Below are 26,933 nucleotides of genomic sequence, written 5' to 3' on the forward strand. Positions count from 1 at the left end.
CCTTCCCGCCTATTTATCTACTTGCACTTTGACGTGTTTTCGAACTGCTAGGTTGGCAGGAGCAGGGACCGAACAACGGGAGCTCACCCCGTCGCGGGGATTCAAACCGCCGACCTTCTGATCGGCAAGTCCTAGGCTCTGTGGTTTAACCCACAGCGCCACCCACGTCCCAAGGCAGAATAGAGCGGTACTATTAATTCCCTTGATGCAGCCCAGAGTAGCATTAGCTCTTTTTTGCTGCGGCATCACACTCTTGATTCCACTAAGACTGCTAGATCCTTTTCACATGTACTACCAGAAAGCCATGTGTCTCCAGCAACAGGCATTCAGAACTGTGACGGCCTCTGAGTGGAGGCAGAGAACAGCCCTCCTGGCTAGCTCTTACAAACTGGTCAGATGAGTGGAAGGGCAATAATGCAAGAGAGAACCCTAAATGACATTGCAGACTTCGCACACGGCTGAGAAGCTGATTGTGTATTGAATATTTGCTGTATGGGCACTCTTTGCCCTTAAATCACCACAATGAAGCTCTCTGAATATGGAAAATCAGAGTGCTGTTGGGTAGTAAAGAAGAGCAGGGCTTTTTTCAGCTGGAACTCATCAGAACTCATTTCAGGCACATCTCAGGTGGGAGCCATTGCCATTATAAGAGAACAAAGTTTTGGGCACTCAAAACCTTGGAAAGAGGGTGTGGCTAGTAGTGAAATCCTCTCCTTAGGAGCAGAGGTGACGATTCCCTGGGTGCCCAAGCACCCACAAAATTCCCCGTGGAGGGACTGGGCACCCACAAATTTCGGTGCCAGGGCCATGCACGCTACATGGCACCCACGGCCCCCGGGAACCCACGGTTGCGGGGCCAAGTTGGCACTCCTGCTTGGGATTGAGGATATTCCCCAGGAGATCCAAGGCTGTTGACAATCCCGCCAACACGGGGAGCTAAGAGACCACCTCTCTTAGCACTCGTCCCCCCCCCCCCCCGGAAGGTCTGCAGTGGAGACAGATCTGCTCATGACGGGGCTGCCTGATGCCCCCCCCCCCCTATCCACATGTTAGCACCCAATTCCCACAGATCTGGGCCCCCTCCTTCCCTCTGCCACATCTGCACCCTCACCTGTGCTGCTGCCATGATACTGGCAGGGGGAAAGCTCTGGTAGTAGCCCAGCAGTTGGGGTGACAGGGTTGGACCTGCCCCCCATGGCTTCACTTTGCCTCACTGGTGGGCTGCTCCTGGTTCAGGATTAGACCATCCCTTTCCTTTCTTTGGAGAAGGGTTTTTGGTTTATTTGTTTTCCAGAACAGCAGTTGATGTCCCCATGGTATCAATGAACAAAAGAAAACTGATTTTGTTTTTAGATCTGAGCGGATTGAAATAAGCAAACGACCTTCTCTTTGCTACCTACAAGAAGGGGGGGGGGGGACAGAGGCAAGGTTTTCCCCTCCCCATTCTCTCTCTCTTTTAAAGAGATGCCTTGAGTAAGTTGTTAGCAGCAATCCAGCGATAACCATGTCATTCTCTTGCCAGGGGATTAATTTCTGATTTTACCGCTGCTCTTTATCACACAGACAGCTCTGAAAGGCACAAATTTTCCACCCCACAATGGGCCTGTCACAATGACAATTATATTTAATAGCGGGTGGCTTTCGTTCTCTCCCTTTTAGGTGCTTCCGATTATGGCAGTAAATAGACGTGCTTTAGGAGGAGCTGCAGCGTGGCAAGGTGTGCAGACAGGCTGGCAGTGATGCCCCACTACCACCCAGGCCTTTGGGGACACAACACCTTGGCAGAGGCGTTGCTTGTGTAAGAGATTTTGTGTGTCTCCCTCCTCTCTTCCCCCCCCCAAAAAAAAAGAGAAGGGGAAAAGGCAAAGCCAACAAAGATGACTTGAGGGGTTGGTTAAGGGTGGTGGGGAGAATTGGCAAGTCCACCTAGCCACTAGCACCGGCCTCCCTTTGGAGAGTTGTTGTACTGTGTATTAAGATGATGTACATTATCACTATGAGGATTTGTGCACCTGCTTTAAATATATGTTTTTCTCACCTGAGAAAAGGGTGTGGGGACAGGTCCTCTTGCCCTCTGCTGACCACAACACAGTATCACAAGGAAGCCAGACTGCTCAAGGTTTGGCACAGCTCCCAGAGAAACGAGTGACACACAACCTGACAATGTCACAGGAGCCCAGGGCAAAGGTAAAAGGTAAAGGGACCCCTGGACAGTTAAGTCCAGTCAAAGGTGATTATGGGGTTGCAGCGCTCATCTCGCTTTCAGGCCGAGGGAGACGGCATTGGTCCACAGACAGTTTTCCAGGTCATGTGGCCAGCATGACTAAACCACTTCTGGTGCAACGGGACACCATGACGGAAACCAGAGCGCATGGAAATGCCATTCACCTTCCCGCCGCAGCGCTACCTATTTATCTACTTGCACTGGCGTGCTTTCAAACTGCTAGGTTGGCAGGAGATGGGACGGAGTAACGGGAGCTCACCCCTTCGCAGGGATTCGAACCGCTGACCTTCTGATTAGCAAGCCCAAGAGGCTCAGTGGTTTAGACTATAGCGCCACCCGTGTCCCATGTAGGCGCAGGGTGCCTTATACAGAGTTGGGTCCATTTAAGTGCAGTATTGCCTCTACTGACTAGCGGTGACTCTCCAGGGTTTCAGGCAGAAGACATTCCCAGCCCTGCCTAGAGATGCTGCCCGAGCTCTGAGCCCAGGGCTTAACTATTTGTCAGGGTGCAGATGATGGCAGTCAACATAGAGAATTTATGCAGGGCAAGCTTGGTTTGGTACACTGGAGTTGTCAAGCAGCCTTATGTTGTGCCCTCTGCCTTCTCCAAGAGGAGCAGAGAATTTCGACAGGTGGCTGGCTGGAGTCAGATTCCGCACCCTGAGGTCTGAAGAGACCTCCCAAGTTTGGAAACTGCCCCACCCCCCGAGGAGAACAATGCTTTCAGGAGTCTCCCTGCCAAAAAACTTCCAAGGTCCAGAGGACTCAGGGGTCATGGTTGGAGGAGACAAGAGACATCCAACAGCTGAGATATGTGGCACAGCCATATTACTCAGGCCAGGTCTGGGTTGCCCAGTCTCAAGAGGGACATCACAGCAGCTGAAAAGAAGTGCAGAAAAGGAAGAGCAAACATGAGCAAGAAGGTGGGGATACTTTCCCAGTGGGAACAGGCAACTACACTGGGGGCTTTTCAGTTTAGAAGTGACTAAGGAGGAGTGCGATGAGAATTATATTATGATGATGCACAGGTAAAGCAACATGGAGGGGGCAGACACATTTCTTCCTCCTTCGCTGTGCTAGAATTTGGGGACCGTCCCAAGAAAAATGATAAGTGGGGTATTCAGGGCAGACAAATGGGACTAATGACACATTCCACTGTTGCAAGATGTGGAGATAGCCAACAGTTCAGATGGCTTCCAATGGGGCTTGGACACATCCAGGCAGGAGAAGGGCTGCATCAACTAGGGTTCAATGGCTATTTGCAACCTTCAGTTTCAGAAGCCACAATGCCTCTGCTGGGAAATGGCTGCGTTTGCTCCCTCCTCTCCTCCACTTTGGCCTTAGACAAGAAGATAGTTGGGTTTGGAGCAACAAAACACAAAATTTTGGAGAGAAATCTTCCCTCTTCAGGGAGGGGACAACTCTGGGCCATCCCACACCCCCCCAAGGAAATCCCTGAGTTCCCCATCATTAATTATAGAGGGGGAAGGGGGGAACTAAAACAAAACCAGATTGTTTTAAGAGTAAGCAAACCCCGATAGATAGCTAGAGATGTATCACACACAGACCACTTGCAAATATGAATTCAGGGGAGGGGAGGGTTGGCAAGGAAGTGAGGAGGATTTGCTAGCGCTTCCTCCTACGGAGGCCCTTTCCCCAAAGAGATCACAAAAACATTCCAAAACTGGTAAGTGTATTAGAAAAAGAAGAAGTGGGGTGGATGGGGGATAAAACAGAAACAACAACCAACAAAAAGAAAAAGTGTTCTACAAAAGCCAGGTTCACGGCATAAGTAGAAACAAAGGTCACCATCTGAATATTTTTTTGGGGGGGGCAGGGGAGAACAACATTTTTGTTTCCTTTTTTTGTACAATTTAAATATACACAATAAATACAGCAATGGTGATATTTCAGTCAGCATTTATCCATACAGTGGAGGCCACCATGCCCCCTTCTCTTGCAACCAACCCGTCCTGAACAAATGCAACACTCCCCTCCCAGGGATTATCAAGAAAATAAAGAGGCAGCTACATACACACACACACACACACACACACACACACACACACACACACACACACCAATACTGACTTGAACTATGGCAACCCAGTAACCAACACAAATTGTTTGTTCTTTAAAAATGTCCTTTATACAAGCAGTACTACCCTTTATGCCATTTTCTTCTTCCAAGGAGGGAACCGCTGCACACATGGGTGGGTTTGAAATAAGTGTGTCTGTGTGTGTTGGGGTGAGACAGGGGAACACAACACAGAGGAAAGTTTCAGCTGCATTCTGATTCTCCACGGCAAGGAAGTTTAGAAACTGCTTGCTAAGATCCTGTTTTGGGTAAGTTTTGAGTTTGATTTCACCCCCCCCCCAGGGGCAAAGGTTGTGGGGAGGGGGGGAAGGAAACAATGTTTGTGAGATAAAAGCTCATGGGCTTCCAAGATCACCTTTACCTGTCTTTCTCTTCCCCTTCGCTAACCCGGCAGACAATCTTATTCGCAGCCATTAGTGAGGAAGGGTAAAAAGCAGGGTCCATTACGGAATGCATCTTGTAGAAAAGATTCTACAAGTTCCTGGAGGAATCCTCCATTTAAATGCTTCCTTTTCTTCTTTGCCTAAGCCATGCGACATGCATGCACACCCAGGGGGTGGGAGGGGACGAGGCCTGCCACGTAAAAGACACAGAATGCCATGTTTGCCACCACTAACAGAACCTGGGTGGAAATTCTAACATGCCGGGCTCTCCGCCTTGTGCAAATGATAAAGGCAACGCGTAAAGGCAAGTCAAGGCGAGGGATGACCCCCCCCCCACCTCCCACATATGGCTTGAACATCTGCAAAGGCTAATATAGCTGGAAACTTTAACTTGCTTGTCTTGGTTCCTCAAACCCCAAGAAATTCAAAGCCTTTGTCTCAGGAAAGGGTGTTTCCAGAAGCGGAAAACGCCATGGGAAGAAGCCCTCTCCCAGACCCACAATCAAGGAAGAGCTTCTCAGAAAACGGTGAAGTGAGGGCAAAATTATTTTTGGTACAGATCATACTGGGGACCATTTGAAGCATGTGGCAAACCCTGTATACAGAGTACAGGCTAACCTCTCCCCCCCCCCCGCCCACCCCCCCAAAGGGTTGATTTGTTTAGCCATGAAGTTGCTGGAACTGAGCAAAAGCAAGCTGTCACCAGTTCAGCATAACCCAAAACATGCTGTCATGTCTCGCTCCTGCTAAACAACCCCTGCAGCTCGTAACTTCGTCTGCACAGGGAATCAGGACCACCCCCAACCCCACTCACTCGCCCAATGTGGTAACAGTTCCATTTGACTACCTCTTTCCATCACCTGCCAAAGAACAGCCAATTGACTTATGCCTCATAACTGAAACCCCTTGCTTACGCAACGCCAGGGAAATAATATGCAACCTTTCCAAACGCCCAACACAAAATTCCCCAGTGGTGGTGATGCGACAGGCAGCCTATTTTATGACTTTTATGAAAGCGTTAACACTGAATTCTGTCCAGTAGAAGTTGTGTTGTGATGCTCTCATTTATTATAAAACATTTCGGCTAAAGGAAAAATTTCTTTGTTCAACACAAACATTGCCCCAACATATTTTCTCCCCTTAAAAGAGGCGTTTCAATAAAACCTGCCCTCCCTCCAATAAAACCAGGCATCAACTCTTTTTCTTTCTTTTTAAAAGAAAATCAGAATGAGGGTGGGGGGAGTTCATTTGTTTTAAAGCCATGTTCGGGGGGGGGGGAGTAGAAACACTTCACTTTTTCATTACATTGCTGCTGCTTGTATTGTTTTGTTTTTAAAATGCAATTGCTTTTTTCTTCCTTTTATAAAAAGTGTGTGTGTGTGTGTGTGTGTGTGTGTGTGTGTGTGTGTGTGACACACACATAAATTGCTAATTCCAAAAAGGCGGCTTCAGTAGTCAGGGAAATAGCACCTTTTCAAGAAATACAGGAAAGAAGAAAAATATATATTGAGAGAGTAAGGGAGGGGAAAAAACAGATTTTAAAACTGGAGTGAACGCTTCTCCAGGTTTTTAACCACTGAAAACAAACAAAAAAACAAACAAAGAATCAAATGTTCAGTTGCACAAACCTCCATTGACACATATTCTTCCAAAGTTTCTGTGCGGAAGGTTAAGGCCCCCCCCCCCAGGTTTTTTCTACTCAAAAGTTCGTCAACAGGAAGAACAGAGGTAGGCCAGAGCAGGGCGAGCTCCTCTGAAGTCCACACCAAGAACAGAATAAAATAATTAATTTGCAAGTTATTGCACAAAGGCTGGGTCTCACACGCCACAGTTTTCTAGTTAAATTACTTTCCGCAGGGATGTGAAAAAGGATGTTTTAAAAAGTTGCGTCTTTTTTTTTTTTTTTTAGAAAAAAATTTAAACCAACTGTTCCTCTGGGTTTAGAACATAGTGCTGCTCTGTGCTCCTGGCTGGAAGGGTGTCTGCAGCAGGGTCTCCATGATGGCAAAGTAGTTGTGGCTGGGGCCAGGGTCTTCGGGGCTCTTGGTGTTGCCCACCCGAGGGCGCTTGGCTGCTTTCAAGTCGTCTCCCAGGACGGCGTCTTCCTGAGGCGCCCCAGTGCTGAGCGACTAGAAGGGCAAGAGGAGAATGACAGGTGTGAGAGGAAGGCAGAAGGCACACAGGCAGAGAGAACGCAAGCACCCTTTCAGGCAAGAGGAGGCAACATTTCACAAAAGCCACTGTTTTGCTGGCAGGAGACCCTTGGACCAAGGCTCTTGAATTAATCCTGAGGTGGGCAATTGGTGAAAGCGTCTCCTTGTGGACCCAAGCTTCACTTAATGAGATTTCTGAATGAATACAACCCCATTTATTGATCACGCAGTTTCTCCAAGGGATGGATAGAGTCACAAATATGGTGGTGTAATAATAATAATAGTAAGAAGAAGAAGAAGAATGCCACATTCACACCACATAATACTGATGATGATGATAGCAGCAGCAGCAATGGTGATGGTGATATAACAACAACAACAAATTATTGTATATTTTGTTAGAAGTTGCCCAGAGTGGCTGGGGCACTATAAATTATTTTTCCTCGGGTGCCAAAATGCCTCAAGCTGCCCCTAGCCAACAGGTAACCGATTTAGCAAAGTCAGTATAGTGGTACCTTGGGTTAAGAACTTAATTCATTCTGGAGGTCTGTTCTTAACCTGAAACTGTTCTTAACCTGAAGCGCCACTTTAGCTAATGGGGCCTCCCGCTGCTGCCGCGCAATTTCTGTTCTCATCCTGAAGCTAAGTTCTTAACCCCAAATACTATTTCTGGGGTAGCGGAGTCTGTAACCTGAAGCGTATGTAACCCAAGGTACCACTGTAACTAGAAAGGAGACATGACCTCTCTCCACTGCAGCAACAACTGTCCTGGAAAACAATTCAAAGCAGCAGCAGCTTTGTAAAAAGTAGCCCTGAGATACCTACCAAGCGTGATTTTACTCTCTTGGGAAGCTCCTCTTCCAGGGTGTAGATATTGCCTCTTGTGACCATCAGCTGAGAGCCATCCTCAAACTCTACCTACAGAAGGGAATGAGAGTGGCCATCAGACAACCTGACCTCCACCTTACATTTCGCAACCTCTGTGGGGCCAGCCAACCATCTTTCCTTCTAAACCTAACCAAGGCTACTTAGCCCCAGAAAACGGGCTCTCGTTCTGTTCACTGTTTGGTTGTATGCACTATTCCTCTTAAGCGATGCATTTCCAATTGGGAAATGATGACGCCGTGAATCAAGATGGCTCCAATTTAAAGGCCATAACCCTCTCAGCTTTGCTTTCCCTGTTTGAATCCACCAGCTGGAGCAAAGGCAGGGCTTGCTTGCTAACACACGGTTCTTCCCAGAACATGGAGGAGCAGCACACTCGTCAGGAAACATCACTCCAGGGAAGTCACCAGTCCATCTTTGAATTCCAGAAGCAAGTCCATTTCTCTGCTAGTAAAAGTATCTAGCCTGGAAGGCCAAGGCCAAGGCACTGCTGGGCTCTTACCTGAAAGATCTGGCTGATCTGGGCAGCAATAAACTTGGCTTGGTAAGTGATGCCATCCGTCAGCTGCAGCTGAACCACCTCCCCCTCAGCGGGCGGCCCCATCTTGAGGCAGTCTCTGCTCTGAGAGGCAAGTCAGGGAAGAAAGTCAGAGGGACTGTGGGAGGGAGGGAGGGGAGCAGGCAGAAATGGCTGGCACCATAACACGTTCAACTAAGGAAGTCTGGGAAGGGGCTGGATCAGGCAAGCGCCCACAGACACGTTTTACAGGATTTTCAAGCACAAATGATAAGATAAGGCTATAAAGCAGCCTTTCTCAACCTGTGGGTCCCCAGATGTTGTTGGACTACAACTCCCATCACCCCTCGCTAACAAGGCCAGAGCTCAGGGATGATGGGAGTTGTAGTCCAACAACATCTGGGGACCCACAGGTTGAGAACCGCTGCTATAAAGCTACCAGACATGATGTCTACATACTTCCTGCAGTATGAGAGGCGGTAAGCCCAGGACTACAAGGGGGGAGAGTTGATGCTTGTGCAGATCCTGCTTGCTGGCTTCTCACAGGCCTCTGACTAGCCACGTGTGAGAAGAAGATGCAATGCTTTAGTCTGACCCAGCTTGGTTTTTTAAAAATAATTGCATACACAAAATATAGGATACAAGCGGCTGCCATCCCAGCTCCCCAACCCCGCATACCTGCCAACTCCATTGCCAACCCTTCTCCCACACCTGGGCCAATCCCTCCTTTCTTGACATAGAATCATAGAATCATAGAGTTGGAAGAGACCACAAGGGCCATTGAGTCCAACCCCCTGCCAAGCAGGAAACACCATCAGAGCACTCCTGACATATGGTTGTCAAGCCTCTGCTTAAAGACCTCCAAAGAAGGAGACTCCACCACACTCCTTGGCAGCAAATTCCACTGTCAAACAGCTCTTACTGTCAGGAAGTTCTTCCTCATGTTTAGGTGGAATCTTCTTTCTTGTAGTTTGGCTCCATTGCTCCGTGTCCGCTTCTCTGGAGCAGCAGAAAACAACCTTTCTCCCTCCTCTATGTGACATCCTTTTATATATTTGAACATGGCTATCATATCACCCCTTAACCTCCTCTTCTCCAGGCTAAACATGCCCAGCTCCCTTAGCCGTTCCTCATAAGGCATCGTTTCCAGGCCTTGGACCATTTTGGTTGCCCTCCTCTGGACACGTTCCAGTTTGTCAGTGTCCTTCTTGAACTGTGGTGCCCAGAACTGGACACAGTACTCCAGGTGAGGTCTGACCAGAGCAGAATACAGTGGCACTATTACTTCCCTTGATCTAGGTGCTATACCCCTATTGATGCAGCCCCGCTCCCTCCTTGCCTACCCCAGACGTCCCCACCTGAAGCACCTCTCCACTGAAGCAATGTCTAACAGAAGGGAGGAGGGTCTTCAGAAAGCCGTTTGCCAAACCACACTCTGAAATGCCCACCGCCCTACTTTAAACAGCTCGCTACCACTTTCCGCTGTTTGCTTGCCTGCCGTTCTGTCACCATGCTGGAGGTGGCCACACAAACTGCAGCAAGATTACGGCTTTACAATTTTAATATATAGCAAGAGAGAATACACACACCTCTATCAATTTTAATCTCTCATTTATCTAACAGGCCCCGATTTATGAGAGCAGTGGACAAGGCCCTATATAAGCCGATGTACAGTCATACCCTGGAAGTCGAACGGAATTCATTCCGGAAGTACGTTCGACTTCCACAATGTTCGAAAACCAAAGCATGGCTTCTGAATAGCTGCAGGAAGCTCCTGCAGCCAATTGGAAGCTGCGCCAGATGTTTGGCTTCCAAAAATCATTTGAAAACCAAGCAGTCACTTTTGGGTTTCGATCGTCCAGTGGCCGATTTGTTCAGGAGCCAAGGCATTCGAGATCCAAGGTACGACTGTATATAATAAAAACCATCTTTTATCACAAACTTCTTGATATATTCTGCAAGTTTTACGAGCGAAACTTGTGAAGCCACTCTTCCTTGGATGGTACAACAGAAGCAATTTTTTTTCTGCCATTCATAAATTCCATACTAGATCTTTTCTGTTTTGTTTTGTTTTAAATCTAACTCAAGAAGACAGAATTCTTATTTTAGCAATAATAGAAACAAGACTCATGGCCATGTAAGCAGAAAAGTAGTACACACCCTCCAGAATGGCAAAGAGACCTATAGAATATTTTTCCACCTGAAGCCTATTCTAACTTACAATAATGTTCTCTGGGTAAATGTTGTCGCTGTAGGAGCCATCTTCGAAATTGACTTCGTAGAAGGTTTGCGTTGTCACGCCAATCACTTTGCACCGGTAGTAGAGACCGTTCCGGTTCTTTGTAATCACTGTCTGGGCCAGCGATACCTCCCTTGAAAATGGGATCTACGAACGGCAGATTAAAAACAGCAACGAGATTAGGCTTCTTTAAAACGAGAGAGAGAGGAGTGAAGGAAGAGAGATAAACCACTGAGGAGACCTACCATGTGGCTGGCCGCTTTGTGTTTGAAGCAGGTGATGGACACAGCATAAGGCCAATCATCTGGCTCGATTGGCACCCCTGCTGCGTGGGCGCAGGTGACGTGGAAAGAGGTGGAACAGTGCTCATAAGAGCACTGGATGCAGGCGCCTGACACTTTCTTCATCCACCTCCGGCAGTACACACATTTCTGGGGAAGGAATAAAGGTTGGTGTTACTGCATGGCACAGAGCTACCCATCACCACGGACATTTCTGGCAATTTTGACTTGACTTCTTATGCTTGTGCCTCCACCTGCAGCTTGGCTCACGTGTTCGAATCTCTTGGAACAATTTGCTTTGCAGATGAAACTGCTGTTAGGGTGTGGGCTAGGCCACATTTCACATCAGCCATGAGGTAAACCTATGAGAGGCCCTGCTCTTTCAGCCCCCCTTTACAATGCAAGTATTATATAGCTGGGTTTACTGGAAGGGTGATGCTTGTCTCCTGTCTTCATCCATGAATTGCCAGCCCAGAGGCAGATACGTACACGTGGGGCTGGGCAAGACGTTGAGCGGTTATTGCGTCAACAAGAAACCCACTTATTTGTTTAAATCCAAATATCTGGGGGGGGGGGTTGAATTCAGAACCTGACTTCAATTGTTTTATTTGAATGTTGTTTTATGTAAAATCCATTGTATACTATCCAAATCTGTTCCATTTTAAGTCTGTCATTTTACATTACATCTTGCATTGTAATGCCAGAATTGACATACTGTTGCTTTAAGTTTCTTTACATTGTCTGCAACAATTGTGATGTGAAACACCTGTGGTCAACTTTGTACGTTCTATGTGTTTGTGTTGTAAGCATCAGCAGCTACATTATCCAGGGAGCACTGAATCCACTAGTATGATCTTCACTAATATGCATATTTCATTGATAATTATTCGGTATGTACCTCTTTCTATATTTTGTTCTACTGTACATCTTACATACAGGTTGCTCGGTTTTGTTGTCATTCATTGCTTGCTATTCCATTTCTAGCTGATGAAGACTTTATTCCGAAACAGTTGAACTATTCCGGATGCACTGTCCTTTTGAGACTTTGGAGAGATGTCTTCCTTTGAGAGACAGTTTGGAATTCCTCGCTATTCATTGGTTGTTTGAACCTTTGTTTGATATATATAACAACTTGCAGTTACTTGTATAATTTGTGAGATGTGTTGTATGATATATACCATATTTTTCGCTCTATAACACGCACCCGACCATAACACGCACGTAGTTTTTAGAGGAGGAAAACAAGGGAAAAAATATTCTAAACGAAACAGTGGATGTATGATTTTTGTGGTTCATGCTGTGGCCACAGACATGTGATCTGACAGTGATTTTGGAGTAGCCCAATGCAAAAATCCTGAGGATCCATGTGGATCCATGCTTTGTAACCACGTTTTTGCACCACTGCGGCCCCAGGCAACAGTGGGTGCGTTATTATTTTGGTGCAAGATGTAGCCATGGACATGCTATGTGATCTGATTGTGAATTTGGGGTGACCCAGTGCAAAAATCCTGAGGATCCATGTGGATCCGTGCTTTGTAACCACGTTTAAGTGGGGAGGGAAGGAAAAGTACTCAAAGGACAAGGAGCATGCGTGGGGTGGGTGGAGAAGGATGCTGCTAATAATGAAGAAGAGGGGTATAAGGGGAGAAGGCTCCTCTCCTCTCCCTCTTTGCTCCTTTAAAGAAGCAGGCTCTCTGTCCCTCTCTCCTCCCCACTCAGTGGCTCTTCTCCCACTTTGCTGTTTCAAAGCGAGCCACGGAGGAAGGAAGGAAGGGGAACCATGGATCCTCTGCTCACGACTGCAGCAGATCCCCCCCGCCACCCGTAGGCATTCCCTCCATTACACGCACAGACATTTCCCCTTACTTTCTAGGAGGAAAAAAGTGAGTGTTGTGGTGCAAAAAATACGGTACATTATTTTGAAGTGGCTTATTCGTGTATTTTGAATGACATCATACCGATTATATATTTACTAAGAGTTATTAGCCAGCGTGTTGGGTTTCCATTGTTGCAGTCTGAGCTGAGAAAAGCTGAAGATTCCCTTCAGGTGCCACTACAGGGCATGTCATATATCAGCACTTGGTTCTAATCAGGGAGGGATTTGGGTATTGGCAATTTAATAATGAGATTTCATTGGTATTGACTAGCTGACTTGATCGCACACTTCACAACAGGCCCCCAACCCTGGCATTTTGTGTTTGTTTTCAAAACTGAAGTATCAAAATGTGCACAAATGAAAACACGACAAAACTACATGCCAGACCAATACAGGAACATACACAAAAACATATCAACCACTAAAAACATTACTCATATAGCATGTCAGCCACTGTAGCAGATTTATTCCATGTACTAATTGTTCCTCAAAAAACTCAAAAGTTCCACCCTATAGCTACATCAAAATAATTTACCCCCCAAATTTATTCAGCTTGCCCAGTTTCTTCTTGAACTATGACTTCTTTCTTCCCATTATTGGAAGAAACAATCCAACATTCCTTATACTCCTTCAATACCTTTCAATACAGCTAGTGGTCAGATGATTCCATCATGCCTGTCATTCTCAAACATCTGACCACTAGCTGTCACCATGGCATTTGAACAGACCTTGCACAGTGATCGAAAGGCAGAGATTATTAAGAGCAACTACATCTCAAGTTGCGGCAAAGGCTGGCTCAGGGGCAAACGAAGGCCGGGTGGTGCAAAACCCAAAGGTCCAGCCCACCTCCTCCTTTCTGAAATGCAATAAGCGGTGCCACCTTTCAGTGTTGACAGAGACAACTGGAATGGCTTCCAATGTAGATCTGATTGAAGCTGAAATGAGCCAGCACTGGGAGGGGCCTCTTTTCCAGGAACTCTCTCCACATGTCTGCCCTGGAAGATGTGGGCTGTGCAGGGAATTCTGGGGTGCATTCAAGGGTGCAACAGCTGGGTCAGACAAGGCCAAGACCACATGCTAGAAGGTATCTAACACTATCTCAAAAACGATTGCAAACAACTAAACGGCATTAGCAGGATTAATCTAAAAACAAGCACATAAAAGGTTAATTTAAAAGAAAACTAGAGAGTAACCAAGTAATAATAATAATAACAATAATTTTATTATTTATACCCTACCCATCTGGCTGGGTTTCCCCAGCCACTATGGGGGGCTCCCAACAGAATATTAAAAACACGATTAAACATCAAACATTCATAACTTCCCTAAACAGGGTTGCCTTCAGATGTCTTCTAAGAGTCAGATAGTTGTTTATTTCCTTGACATCTGAAGGGAGGGTGTTCCACAGGGCAGGCGCCACTACCAAGAAGGTGTAAAGTGGGAGATGCAGTTTCGGAAATGACTTTACACGGAACCACGAAAAGGGGGGAGGGAATCCCATCGAGTGTGTGTGTGTGTGTGTGTGTGTGGTACCCAACACATGGTAGGAAAAAGGTAAAGGTTCCCTGGACAGTTAAGTCCAGTCGGAAATAGACTATGGGGTACAGCGCTCATCTCGTTTCAGACCGAGGGAGCCAGTGTTTGTCCACAGACAGCTTCCTGGGTCATGTGGCCAGCGTGACTAAACCGCTTCTGGCGCAATGGGACACTGCTGTGCAAGGCAGAGTGCACAGAAATTCTGCTTACCTTCCTGCCATAGTTGTACCTATTTATCTACTTGCAGTGTTATTTATGCTTTCAAGCTGCTAGGTTGGCCGGAGCTGGGACAGACCCAACGGGAGCTCGCCCCATCGTGCAGATTTGAACTGCCAATCATTACGATCAGCAACCCCAAGAGGCTCGGTGGTTGAGACCACAGCGCCACCTACGTCACACTGGGTAGGGAAAAATGGATAACGGGAAACAAACTGTTAGCCAGGCCCAGACTCCTTGTTCTCTGAAAGACTAGGGCAGCTCTTGGGAGTGCCACAACAATGTGTTACCCCTAGAATGGCCAGACACTGTACTGTAGCTTTTCTTGGTGCATCCAGACCCGAGGAGCCTGTAGGAGCCTGGCCACTGCTCCAAGCTCAGTTCCTCAGTCTGAGAAACTTGCAAGTGAGACACGCTGCTAAAACAGATACCTCCACCTCCATTCCTGCAGCCCCGCTATCTTCCCACTATGGAAAATGTCTACTAACTCGCACTGTGCACCTCTGGACCCCTGGCCGCTGAACTCAGCAACCCTACTATTTGGACCATGTCACTTGCCTTGACCCCAGGAGCTCTTTTCCAGGAGTGAGCCTGCCTGCTTTTCTTCTCATTGAGAAAAACTTCTGGGGTTCCCTGAAACACCGTTTGAAACTTGCTGATCTAGAAGCAGCCACTCATCCACATTCTGCCTCTCATCATCGCCTCCGGTCACTCAACCCACGCAACTCAAAACCAATTTTCTAGCAAATTAAGTTAACAACACAGCAAATCAGGGGGAGGGGGGAGACTCACTCTGCCATAAATGCGTCCTGACAAGTCAGACAAGGAGGAAGAAGCTGAGCATCTCCCTTAGCCATTATCAGTCTCGCAAGATAAAATGTTACCAGGGAAGAAGCAGCAGAAATCTTTTAAAGGTATGAGATGAAGGCAGCAAAGGAGAAACGCCTACAAACATATCCCGGAAGTAAAGCCACGTTGAAAAATCGTATCATCGCCACCATCATCGCTAAGAGTAAGAAATGGCCTGTCTGCCTCATGATGGAAGCTACATTTCATGTATTCCACAGAGAAGATGACAGCTAATTATTCCGAATCTGTATGCTGTAAATAATTTACAGATGCGGGCCCTGCAAAGCCCCATTAATCAGGAGCCACACAAATGGTGTTGTTGATAAACCAAGCGGCACATTGCACTTATGGCAAAGGAGAGCTTGGCCTTGATACCTGACGTGTGGCGGGGCCACAGCTCAGGACCCTCCCCACTAAAGGGAGGACCCCCTCCACCGCCCAGCTAACAACATTTGTGAATCAAACAGAAATAGCAAGATGAAGACAGCTGTCTTCCTTCACTGTGCCATATCAGCATTTATTACACAGCATCAAAATCAAATATTAGTCAGCAACTAGAAACTCTGGGGCCAAATCTGGTCCCCCAAAGCTAAGAACAGTGATGAGGTCAATGGAACCTTGGCAGCAGGCTATGTATGTGTGTGTATGTCTTATCAAAGTGGCCCTTTGGAATCACAGAACTGAAGAGTTGGAAGGGACCCCATGTGCCATCTAGTCCAACCCTCTGCAATGCAGGAAACTCAGCTAAAGCATCTGTGACAGATGGCCATCCAACCTTTGCTTAAAATCCCCCAAGGAGGGAGAGGGAAGAACAGCTGCTAACCATATGCCAAATTCTACACGCTTGGTAACAACACACACAATGTAACAATGACTATGTAACTTCTATTTCAAACACAATTCAACCTATAATATCTCACAAAGTGTAATTCCATAGACCATCATGCAAACAGAACATATCAAGAGAAATTAAAGTCCAATGGATGGTAGATAAAGGAGATAAAGTCCATTCAGTTCCTAAACTGGCATACTGGCAATAACCACCATATGGTATGCTTATCTTACGATGTTCCACGTATTGTTGCTTTGAGGATGTAGATATTGGATCAGATGAAAAACTTGCAGGTATGGCACAGGGTGAATGCAGAAGCACGGGGTTCGTGGACATACCCTACCCTGCCCTGCCCTGCCCTTGGCAGTTACAACTGAGCCCAACCTGCAGTGTTGAGAGTTTGAGCAGGGGGAGCAGGCCTCATCTCCTTGTTCAGCTATGGAGTCTTTGGGTAGACCTGGGCAAATTCTCTAGCTTTCAGCCTTTATTCTGGAAACAATAGGCCTAGTCCCAGGTGACACTACATGGAGGGAAGACAGAAAACCTGTCTTTTCTAAACTCAAGATAACTGTCTGCTTAAGCCTTTATTATCGCAATATGCTCTTCCTGCCCTCTCCCCAGTTCTTTGTTCTGCCACATAAGATCCCAAGCCTCATTGACCTTTATATCATCATCTGCTCCTGCTTCAAAGCAAGACCCAGCTCACAGAACTTTTTCCCCTGAAGCAGCTAAACAGTTGTGCCTGGGTGTTTCCTTAAAAGACCTCCTGTCACTGCATGCTAAACTGTGCAAAGGAGAACAAGCAGTGGATTTGGGTGCTTGGTTTCTAGCTTTTAAGCTAGTTAACTGCGGCAGGGGGCTCATCTTCTGCAAGATGTCTTGCCTGATTCGCTTTCCCACTGAGACTAATTCAAACCCGGTCTATTTAACCCACTCAAGATTTCAATGCAAAAAAAAATGGGGGGGGGAGCTATTTCTCTCTTTATGGCACGAGGAGCTGCACAATCTGAGCAAGAATTCAATAACTAGGCTAGATTACTGCAATGCATTATACATGGGGCTGCCTCTGAAGGAATCTTCAGCCGCTGCAGAATTCATTGGCCAAGTTGATCACCGGGGCAAGACGGTTTGAGCGTATAATGTCAATCCTGTCCTGACTGCCAATCAGTTTCCAGGCCGAATCAAAGTGCTGGTTTTGACCAATAAAACTTTAAATGGCTCAGGACTGCAATACCTTCAGGACTGCCTCTCCCCATGTGAACCAACCTGGACCCGGCAATCATCATCAGAGGCCTTCTTCATGTGCCTTAATCAGACCCCATCTGTTCTCCAAGACAGACAGAGATCTTCCCAGACCCTGATAAGAGCCCTTTAATGGAGGACTGAACGAGGGACCTTCTAGAGGCAAAGGATGTGCTCTACTATTAAGCTAAGGATTCTTTCAACAGATTCTTGCAGCAATGTAGAGGACTGTGCCTCTTCATTTCTGTTTGCTGCAGTTTAGCACAGCTCCTTACGTGGAGTGCCGTAGTTAGACTCAACACCATGATTTGACCAGCCCTTCAGATCTGCTCATCTCATCCCACCACCCAAGGAAGGAAGGGATTATTGGGAGCAGCTGGAAACTCCCGATTTGTGTTTATGTGTGTATGTGCGTGTTTGCATTTTAAGGCTCTAGATTCTAAAACTGGCATATGGGCCAGTGCATGCGGTTCCTGAAACAAGGGCTAATGACATGGCTCATGCAAAAAATAAAAAGACAGAAACTCCAAGACCAAATGCATTCTGTGAAACTGCTATTCAAAACAGCAAGGAAATGCAGAGCAGACAAAGGGATGGGACAAGCCGTAAAGCCTCATGGCAGCTGCAGAGGACTTAACAGATTTCTCTGGGGAGGCCCATTAAGCAGTACAAGCAAGTCCCATGTAAAAAAAGGATTTTTAATTTGCTGTTACAAGCGTGGGTAATGAAGAGGACGGCGAGCTGGAAATGTCAGGTTATCCATAAAGGAGCTAGCTCCACACAATTTATCGCTTGTGTATCAATTCAGAGCCGTCACTCTGGCCTGAATAATGAATGCATTTTACCTCCACAGCATGAACCAAAGCCCCCTTTGTAGGGGGAGGGAGAAACTCAACAGCATAACAGAGCCTCTCCTAACCTCCAAGCCAAAATCTGCCAGAGCTCACAGCAGGCTGACACCCTGCGTCACTTTTCAAGTTATGTTCCTCCTTTTTCCTACCCATTTTGATGGGTCCTTACCAGTTTCCACCTTTGCTCCAAAACGGCAGTGATGTCTACAGGGTGGCGCTCAATGACATTGAGGAAGCGGGCTTCAGGGACAGCGATTGCACAGATTACATGGACCCACCTGCAAAACAACGAAGATGAAAATAATGATAATAATGAAAAGCTACTCTACTCATGGTCCATGGAGCACGTGGCCCACAGGCTAGCAGTTGCTGGTCCCTGGCAGAGAGCTAACTGGCAGCAATGAAACTGGACTAATCGACTCTCCGGTTATCTAGGAGCACTTATTACAGAAGCAACAATTCTGGCACACCTCGCAATAGAAAGGGGGTGTGTTGTGCCTCAGCCTGTCTCACTTCAGAATTCACTAGTTGAATGCCTGCAACATTTATTTCTCAAAGTTTTGGGAGAAGTCTCTAAAGCATGAAATAGGGAACATGAGGCCCTGCATATGCTGTCGGACTCCCAACTCCCAGCCTCAGCCTGCGCGGCCAACGCTCAGGGGAGACGAGAATTATCATTCAAGAACATACAGAGGGCCACAGCTCCCCCAGCCTAGTTCTGGAGAATGGCCCTTTCCCCTGCTTAACCCCTCCCCATCGTCCCTGGGGAAGGAAGAAAATGGCCCTGCCACTGCTAAGCCACAGCGCCACTAACTTTAAAATAAAAATGCAAAACAGAAATATTAAACAGAAAGCTTAGCTGCAAAATCTCCCTGAAGAGTTAAAAAGGCATGGGGGGGGGCGCCTCACACAGATTAAGGTAGCCTAAACCAGCCAAGAGACTTTGCAAATGGAAATAACAAATCCAAGTCCACCTAGAAAGGTAGCCATAGCAATGGGATTTTGAGGATCTTGTTATAAACTTATAAAATCCTGGTGGATTCCGAGGAATGCAAATAATATATATATATTTTTATTCTATATACCTTCCATCTGTGGTCCTTTGAAGGGCTCCTCCCCTGAGATTACAAAGACAGCAATCCTACAGGCACAATATTGAAAAAAATAGGTTAGCAATTAAAGAAGAAAAAAGGCATTTCAAGGAAGAGTCCAAACGTTTCATACTAGGGGCATGTCTATTGCTGTAGCATCTGGGGAATCTTTTAAAACAAAACAAGCAAGCAGTATGTTTATAGCCCACATGGTTGTGAAGTTAAGCTTGAACCCTAAATTGGGACGTGCACATTATAGCCTTGCCCCAATGTCCTTTTGGCCACCTCCAAAAAGGCTTGACTTACCGCTAGCAATGCATTGGCTGAGCACCGGGAACAGGTCCAGCCTTCATTCACTATGTCAGGATGTATCCCATAGCAACCTGTGACAAATAGAAAAGCATCAGGTTGAAATAAATAGAAAGCAACACTAAAAATCCAGGCGCATATTTCACATTTTGGCTCTTCGAGGAGCAGAATTGATGCCATGGGAGTAATGCAGGAAACCATCTTAGTAAAACCAGAGGCTCAGAGAGAGGAAGGGAAAACCATCTTGTGCACAAAGCTCAGCTAATGAATTATCCGCATGCCTAGCTCACTCATTTCTGGTGCTCAGAACAAGATATGAATAACACACCTAATAAAAAGAGACAAAAGATGAATACTATGCCTTCTCTCCTCCCTACCATCCAAAATCTTCCCCTCTAAATGCTAGACCAAATAAAAAAAACATTTCACAACGCTTTTGCAAGAAGCTCAAAAGCTAGGACATTGGCCCTCCCTCGGGATAGGAGAGTTCTGCAGCTGAGAAGCAGCCACCACTGGTGCTCTACGCACATCTCTGCACTTCAGATGGACAGAAAAGAAATTTACAAGGGCATTTCATAATTAATATATAAAAGAGGAGGCAGGCCCTTCGACCCTGTGCACACAATGAGTTAAAACACCCGCTTTACATCAGGGGTGGGGAAGGCCGACCCTGGGTGTCATCTCTGAGGGGGGGTGTCAAAAAAGCACACCGCGGGGGGGGCACATTGCCCCCCCAACCCGTGCAGCTTGCCCCGGGTGCACGGCATGGCCACAGCTCCGGGCATCCATGCAGCTAACTCTGCCACTGATCCAGTGGCCCTTTAGCCTCAGTCTCCATGGCTAACAGACAAGTCTGTATGGCTTTCGGATGCTGCTGGTTCCCCACTCTGGTTCTACATGATTTAACTCTAGGAGAAGGGCCAAAGCAAAGTGAAAGGCTCCAAGTAAGGCACGGCCACTCTCTCTCTTTCAACAGGATATTTGGGTGAGGTGCTTTAATACTTTATTTCTACAATCTCGGTGATGGGGAGAGAATAAACCTTCAGGTAATGCTGAAGCCTTTTGAGTTACATAAAAGGCAGCTACTTAACAGAGGCAGATATAATCCCCATAAGGGAAAGGATGGGGCAGTGGTTAAGTCAATAATGTAAAGCCCATAGTCTCCTTGAAGTCTCTCTCTCTCTCTCTCTCTCTCTCTCTCTCTCTCTCTCTCTCACACACACACACACACACACACACACACACACACCAGGGCAGGGGAGGCAGAAGATTTAATCTAGACCTTGTGAAAAAGAAAGACCTCGGTTGTCACACCTTCAGAAAGCTGATCAGGAAAGCAAAATGGAAACTGTTGTCTTTAATTAAAATATTTATGGAGTCCAAAAGAGCTGTGTGAAGAGACTGTGAAATTTCAACATCGATTTCTTGCTTCAAGAGAGCACAGGAAAATATGCTTCTGTATTTGGGGAGAGGATGGAAGAATAGGTCTTTTGGAAGAGCAGATGAATTTTTTGAAAGATGCAAACTAAAAACAAAATGCAAACAAAGGGAGAGAGACAATAAGGAAGTATTGATTGTGCGGGGCGGGGCGGGGGGGAGTGTTTGCAACAACCACAGTGTGGTTTTCGAGCTCTGCTTCTTAAATGGTATGGAAAAAAAGAGCCTGGCTAGATTAGATGGATTGTGACCATTCTTGAACATTTCAAAGTATGACAAATAACTGCATTTTATATCCTGAGTTCAGATATCTCTTATGGAACTAGTAAAACCGGTGAAACCTGCAACAAAATGCCGCAGTGCAAAGTGCTCCTGTTCTGAGTTACGGCAAGGCAGCCATATCTCCTTCCCATACGGTCCCTTCTGGAGAGCCATGGGCTGGTATAGAATACAGTGGTGCCCCGCAAGACGAATGCCTCACAAGATGGAAAACTCGCTAGACGAAAGAGTTTTCCGTTTTGGAGGTGCTTTGCAAAACGAATCTCCTATGGGCTTGCTTCGCAAGACGAAAATGTCTTGCGAGTTCCTGCGGGGTTTTTTTCCTCCCCCCCTTTTTCTAAGCCGCTAAGCCGCTTATCAGCTGATCCGATAAACTGATAAGCTGCTAAAAGCCACTAAAAGCCGCTAATAGCGCTAATCCTCTAATCCGTCAATGGGCTTGCTTCGCAAGACGAAAAAACCGCTAGACGAAGAGAATCACGGAACGGATTCTTTTCGTCTTGCGAGGCACCACTGTACGTCTCTTATGACTCTGGTGGGGTGTGTACAGATGCAGGGACTGTATAGACTGTGGATTCATGGGGAGGGAGCAGCACAGGAGGAATCAACCTTGCTAACCTGATCCAAAAATCCACACATACACCCCACACTCACACACGTAAGCAAATCTCACTACAGCCAACCAAAGACAACCAACCACACCCTTGGCCATCCCCAACCTCTCTCACCACCAAGGAAATGTAACAAGCAAATAGTAAGAGAACGAATACAAGTGATGCTGACACAAAACCCCACACATACACTAAGTAGAAAAATAGAAGCATTCTCACCCCACTCGCCATTTCACCCTCCCGCTCTTTCCTTCCCAACCGAACACTAATGTCTCACAACGAAGGAAACTGATCACAGAAAACACAACTTGGAAAAAAGAGACAATGCACATATTTTTGAAAACTAAGAAACCTTTAATAAAAAAGAGATGTTTCAGAAACTTTCCCTTGTCCTTCCTAGACCTTCTCTGCCTTCCAAATTAACCATTCTGCTCAGGCTGAAAGCTTTGAAGGAGGCCGGCCTATAATGGATGTGTCAGAGGGGGGAAAAGACCCAATAAAATAATGGACTCTCCTCTAATAGATACTGTCTTGCCAGGAGCCCAATCTATAAACAGAAAACATCAGAGGGGAGGCTTGAGCATCTGAAACTTAAATCTTATTTTTTACCAACTTCTCATAACCATAATATTCTTGCATAATTCTTTAAACATTTTTACTAAAGCCAAGTAATTTCATTCCAACATTTTTCTAACATTCATCAATTTTGTAAAACAGTCCTAGTAGTGAAAAAAGGAAATAAAAACAAATCCAATCATCATCCAGCGTCCCTTCCTCCTGGTCCCGGGCTTTGTCAGTCCTCATTGTCCCATCGATCTGGCGCATTAACCTGGTATCCTAATATCCGAGGCCCTTAAGTCTCTTCCATGTCCCTTCCACAGCTCTTCTTCATATTTCTAACTGTATTTTCCCTTGTCTCCAGTTTACGTCCTGGTGTTTAAACACAAACTGGCCAAAACATGGATAGCTATCCCCAAAGATGTCACAGTCTGTGTTATACCTTGTGATTCAAGGAATAGGTACATTAATGAATTGTCTGGAGGTTTTTGGAGGATGGATGGTGGCTATTGAGGCTGAATCCTGACAAGACAGAAGTATTGTTTTAGGGGGACAGGGGGTGGGGGGACCCCTGGTTCTGAATGAGGTAATTGTGCCCCTGAAGGACCAGGTGTGCAGCCTGGGAGTCATTTTGAACTGATAGCTGTCCACGGAGCTGTGTCCAGGGCAGCTGTTTACCAGCTCCATCTGGTACGCAGGCTAAGACCCTCCCTGCCCGCAGACTGTCTCGCCAGAGTGGTGCATGCTCTGGTTATCTCCCGCTTGAACTACTGCAATGAGCTCTACGTGGGGCTACCTTTGAAGGTGACCCGGAAACTACAACTAATCCAGAATGTAGCAGCTAGACTGGTGACTGGCATTGGCCGCTGAGACCACATAACACCAGACCTGACCTACACTGAAGACCTACACTGAAAGACCTACACTGGCTCCCAGTACGTTTCTGAGCACAATTCAAAGTGTTAGTGCTTACCTTTAAAGCCCTAAATGGCCTTGGCCCAGTATACCTGAAGGAGCGTCTCCACCCCAATCATTCAGCCCAGACACTGAGATCCAGTGCTGAGGGCCTTCTGGCAGTTCCCTCACTGCAATAAGTGAGGTTACAGGGAACCAGGCAGAGGACCTTCTCAGCAGTGGCGCCTGCCCTGTGGGACACCGTCCCATCAGATGTCAAGGTAAACCACTATCTGACTTTTAGAAGACATCTGAAGGCAACCCTGTATTGGAAATTTTTTAATGTTTAATGCTTTACAATTTTTTAGGTGGTGTAAGCTGCCCAGAGTGACTGGGGAAACCCAGCCAGATGGGTGGGATATTAATAATAACAACAGCAGCAACAACAATACTAATAGATTCAAGTCTCAGTAGTCATGAGGCTCCCAAAGAACATGAAACAGAGTCTGTGAAATGCTGCTTGTGTTCACTGACAGCCAGCCTGAGCAGACAGGTGAGGGGCGGCAGGGTATAGCTTCAAGAAATAATTGAGCCAACTTCACAGAGAAGAAACAAGGCAGCAGCAGGAGAAAGGCTCATGGTTGACAAACATTTAACCAGAGGTCAGAAAGATGAAGGACAATCGGTTGAAGACAAAAGAGTGACATTACGTTACAGGATGGGAGAAGGAGCATAGCGTAAGTGGCAGAGCACTTGCTCTGCCGACAGAAGATCACAGGGCTGGTTCCTGGCATCTCCATTTGGAAATATCAGGTAGAAAGTGCAAGCATAGAATAGTAGAGTTGGAAGGGATCCTGAGGGTCTTCTAGAATCATAGAATCCTAGAGTTGGAAGAGACCACAAGGGCCATCGAGTCCAACCCCCTGCCAAGCAGGAAACACCATCAGAGCACTCCTGACATATGGTTGTCAAGCCTCTGCTTAAAGACCTCCAAAGTAGGAGACTCCACCACACTCCTTGGCAGCAAATTCCACTGTCGAACAGCTCTTACTGTCAGGAAGTTCTTCCTAATGTTTAGGTGGAATCTTCTTTCTTGTAGTTTGGATCCATTGCTCCGTGTCCACTTCTCTGGAGCAGCAGAAAACCACCTTTCTCCCTCCTCTAGGTGACATCCTTTTCTATATTTGAACATGGCTATCATATCACCCCTTAACCTCCTCTTCTCCAGGCTAAACATGCCCAGCTCCCTTAGCCGTTCCTCATAAGGCATCGTTTCCAGGCCTTTGACCATTTTGGTTGCCCTCCTCTGGACACGTTCCAGTTTGTCAGTGTCCTTCTTGAATTGTGGTGCCCAGAACTGGACACAGTACTCCAGGTGAGGTCTGACCAGAGCAGAATACAGTGGCACTATTACTTCCCTTGATCTAGATGCTATACTCCTATTGATGCAGCCCAGAATTGCATTGGCTTTTTTAGCTGCCGCGTCAGCTAGTCCAACCCCCTTGCATTTCAGGAAACAAGACCTCTCTGTGTCTACAAGACACAGACCTCTCTGCCAGCCACAGTGGCCCAACCCAGGCTATGTGGACAAACCTGATCTAAGGCAGCTTTCGATGCCTCTATGCTTTGTGATGGCTGAGGGAGGAGGCAATGAAAGCCAGAGAAAGGCAGTTCTAGTTCTAAGCACACACAGACCTCCTTGGAAATCTACATCCCTCCTGTTCTTACCAGGCAACCTGTGCTGCAGCAACAGGTGGAGGGTGTTTTCGTCTAATGCAATGCTGCAAGGCAGAAGGGGGAAGGACCGGCAGAAGTTCTGATGCCACCAAAAAGGAAGGGCTGGGCCCAAAATACAGAGAATCTCAGCGTAGACTTACTGGCATGGACCTGCAGGCAGCACCTGGCACAGGAAATCAAGGGGCTGCTTCCATCCTCTCCGGTGTAGGAGCTGGAAGGGAGGGGCTCCGTGTTTTCGCCACTTGAGGTGAAGCACATCTCAGGAATCAGAGGCTTGGTCTTCTGCTCGTATTTCAGAGGTGGCTGGAGCGAGGAGCTTTCTCCAGGGGCGACTGTGGCTCTCTCTTTTTCCAACTACAAGAAGGGGGGGATACAAATTACTACTGAGTAGAGCTTGCTCATCATCCAGAGAGTCTGGAAAGCAATTAAATAGAAAAGCCAACCTCTGATGATCACATATCAAGCCCCCTTTGCTTTACAGTTCATTCCCTTTTGCCATGGAGACAATGCAACTCCATACAACTGATTCGATTTACATTACTTATCTGTCTCATTCACCACACAACAACTCAAAGTCCTGGGTTCAGATGTAACAGAAAGCCTGTTTCCCCCGATGTGAACGAGCTGCAGTGAGCCTCGGGTTCACATGTTCACACCTCTTCTCTTTTGCAGCTACAAGGAGATGGGAAACGCTTGATAACCATTTTAAACAAGTTCTAGTTCCCCATGCCGTCTGAACTTGGGGATCTTCAGTTTGTTTAAACTCTGGTTAGAGAGAAGACAATATCCAACTGTGGTCTCATGATCTGGTTTACTCACTAACTAGAGCTAGACAAACCACAGCTGAGCTCAGGTGTAAATCTCGAAGAATTGTAGAGCTGGAAGGGACCCTGATGGTCATCTAGTCCAATCCCCTGCAATGCAGGAATACTGCCCACAACTGTCCCTGGGGTGGGGGCCTCGAATCACCAATCTTCTAGTTGACAGCCAGTCGCACTGACCCATTGCTCCTCAGGAAGCTGTGGTTTGGTTGAATCTCCTTTATTCCAGTCACAAGGAGATGGGACAGGCAGCGAGCTAAACTGGGGCAAAAATAGGTTTTATTTTCATGCGGGTCAAAGATGCACACACACCTGCATGTGCATTTGCATACACACACAGACTGGGAGCCTCAATGGTGCTCCTCTGGAGGCTTCACCCGAGGCAAAAAACCCAGCTAGCGCCCCCCCCCCCCCAGCTATGGCACCAGCGAAATGACACAGTGGGGAAATTCACACTGGAGGAAAACATGGTTTCCCTTGAGATCTGAATTGAGCTGAAGTGACTCACATTGAAAAACTAAGGAAGAATACAATTTTAAAATCCTGTAAAGTTGTGTGTCAGCTTAACATGAGATTCTAATTGATGTGACATTTCTTAAACTAAGGAGTAGCCCCACCCAACGGTGCACTCGTGGGGAAGAGGATGCAAACAGTTTATCACGACTTCTTGGTGCCAGACCTATGAAAAGCTGCAGCTGACACATCCCCCAATTTCAGTGGAACCACTGGAAAAAATCAAGGGTTCATGGTGGCCGCAGGATGTGCTGCAGATAAAGAATATGGGGGAGGAGGTGGGGAGGAGGAGAAGGAAAAGGACATGGTAGGTTTTGTAGGAGATGGATGAGCAAGGGAGGGAGGAAACATGAAAGGGGGTGGGGTGGAGAAGCTGGGTGGGCAGATCCAGTAATGAGCCTTCAGGGAGGAGACAGAGGAATGAGCAACCTGGCAGGCTTAAGCAGGGGCAGTGTCTCATTAGACTTGAGAAACATCAATTCAACATTTATTTGATGCTAA

At 46.8% G+C, this 26,933-nt stretch overlaps 1 protein-coding gene across 3 annotated transcripts in view; it reads right to left on the reverse strand.

Moving 5' to 3' along the window:
* Positions 1–3,900: 3,900 nt before the first annotated feature.
* KDM4B (lysine demethylase 4B) overlaps positions 3,901–26,933 on the reverse strand; it is a 192,671-nt gene continuing 169,638 nt past the window's right edge. For 2 of the 3 annotated variants that reach the window (XM_081177635.1, XM_081177636.1), the window contains exons 14-22: positions 25,239–25,452; positions 19,580–19,656; positions 19,268–19,323; positions 18,352–18,460; positions 10,745–10,930; positions 10,482–10,646; positions 8,246–8,365; positions 7,684–7,776; positions 3,901–6,834 (exon numbers count right to left, since the gene is read on the reverse strand). In XM_081177635.1, coding sequence (XP_081033761.1) covers positions 6,646–6,834; positions 7,684–7,776; positions 8,246–8,365; positions 10,482–10,646; positions 10,745–10,930; positions 18,352–18,460; positions 19,268–19,323; positions 19,580–19,656; positions 25,239–25,452 — 1,209 coding nt within the window. In that variant the 3' untranslated portion in view covers positions 3,901–6,645. The remainder of the gene's footprint in view (positions 6,835–7,683; positions 7,777–8,245; positions 8,366–10,481; positions 10,647–10,744; positions 10,931–18,351; positions 18,461–19,267; positions 19,324–19,579; positions 19,657–25,238; positions 25,453–26,933) is intronic. The other variant, XR_014003632.1, reaches the window with a different exon arrangement.

This window comes from Podarcis bocagei (assembly GCF_964188305.1).
Source record: "Podarcis bocagei genome assembly, chromosome: 18".
NCBI classification, from domain to species: Eukaryota; Metazoa; Chordata; class Lepidosauria; order Squamata; family Lacertidae; genus Podarcis; species Podarcis bocagei.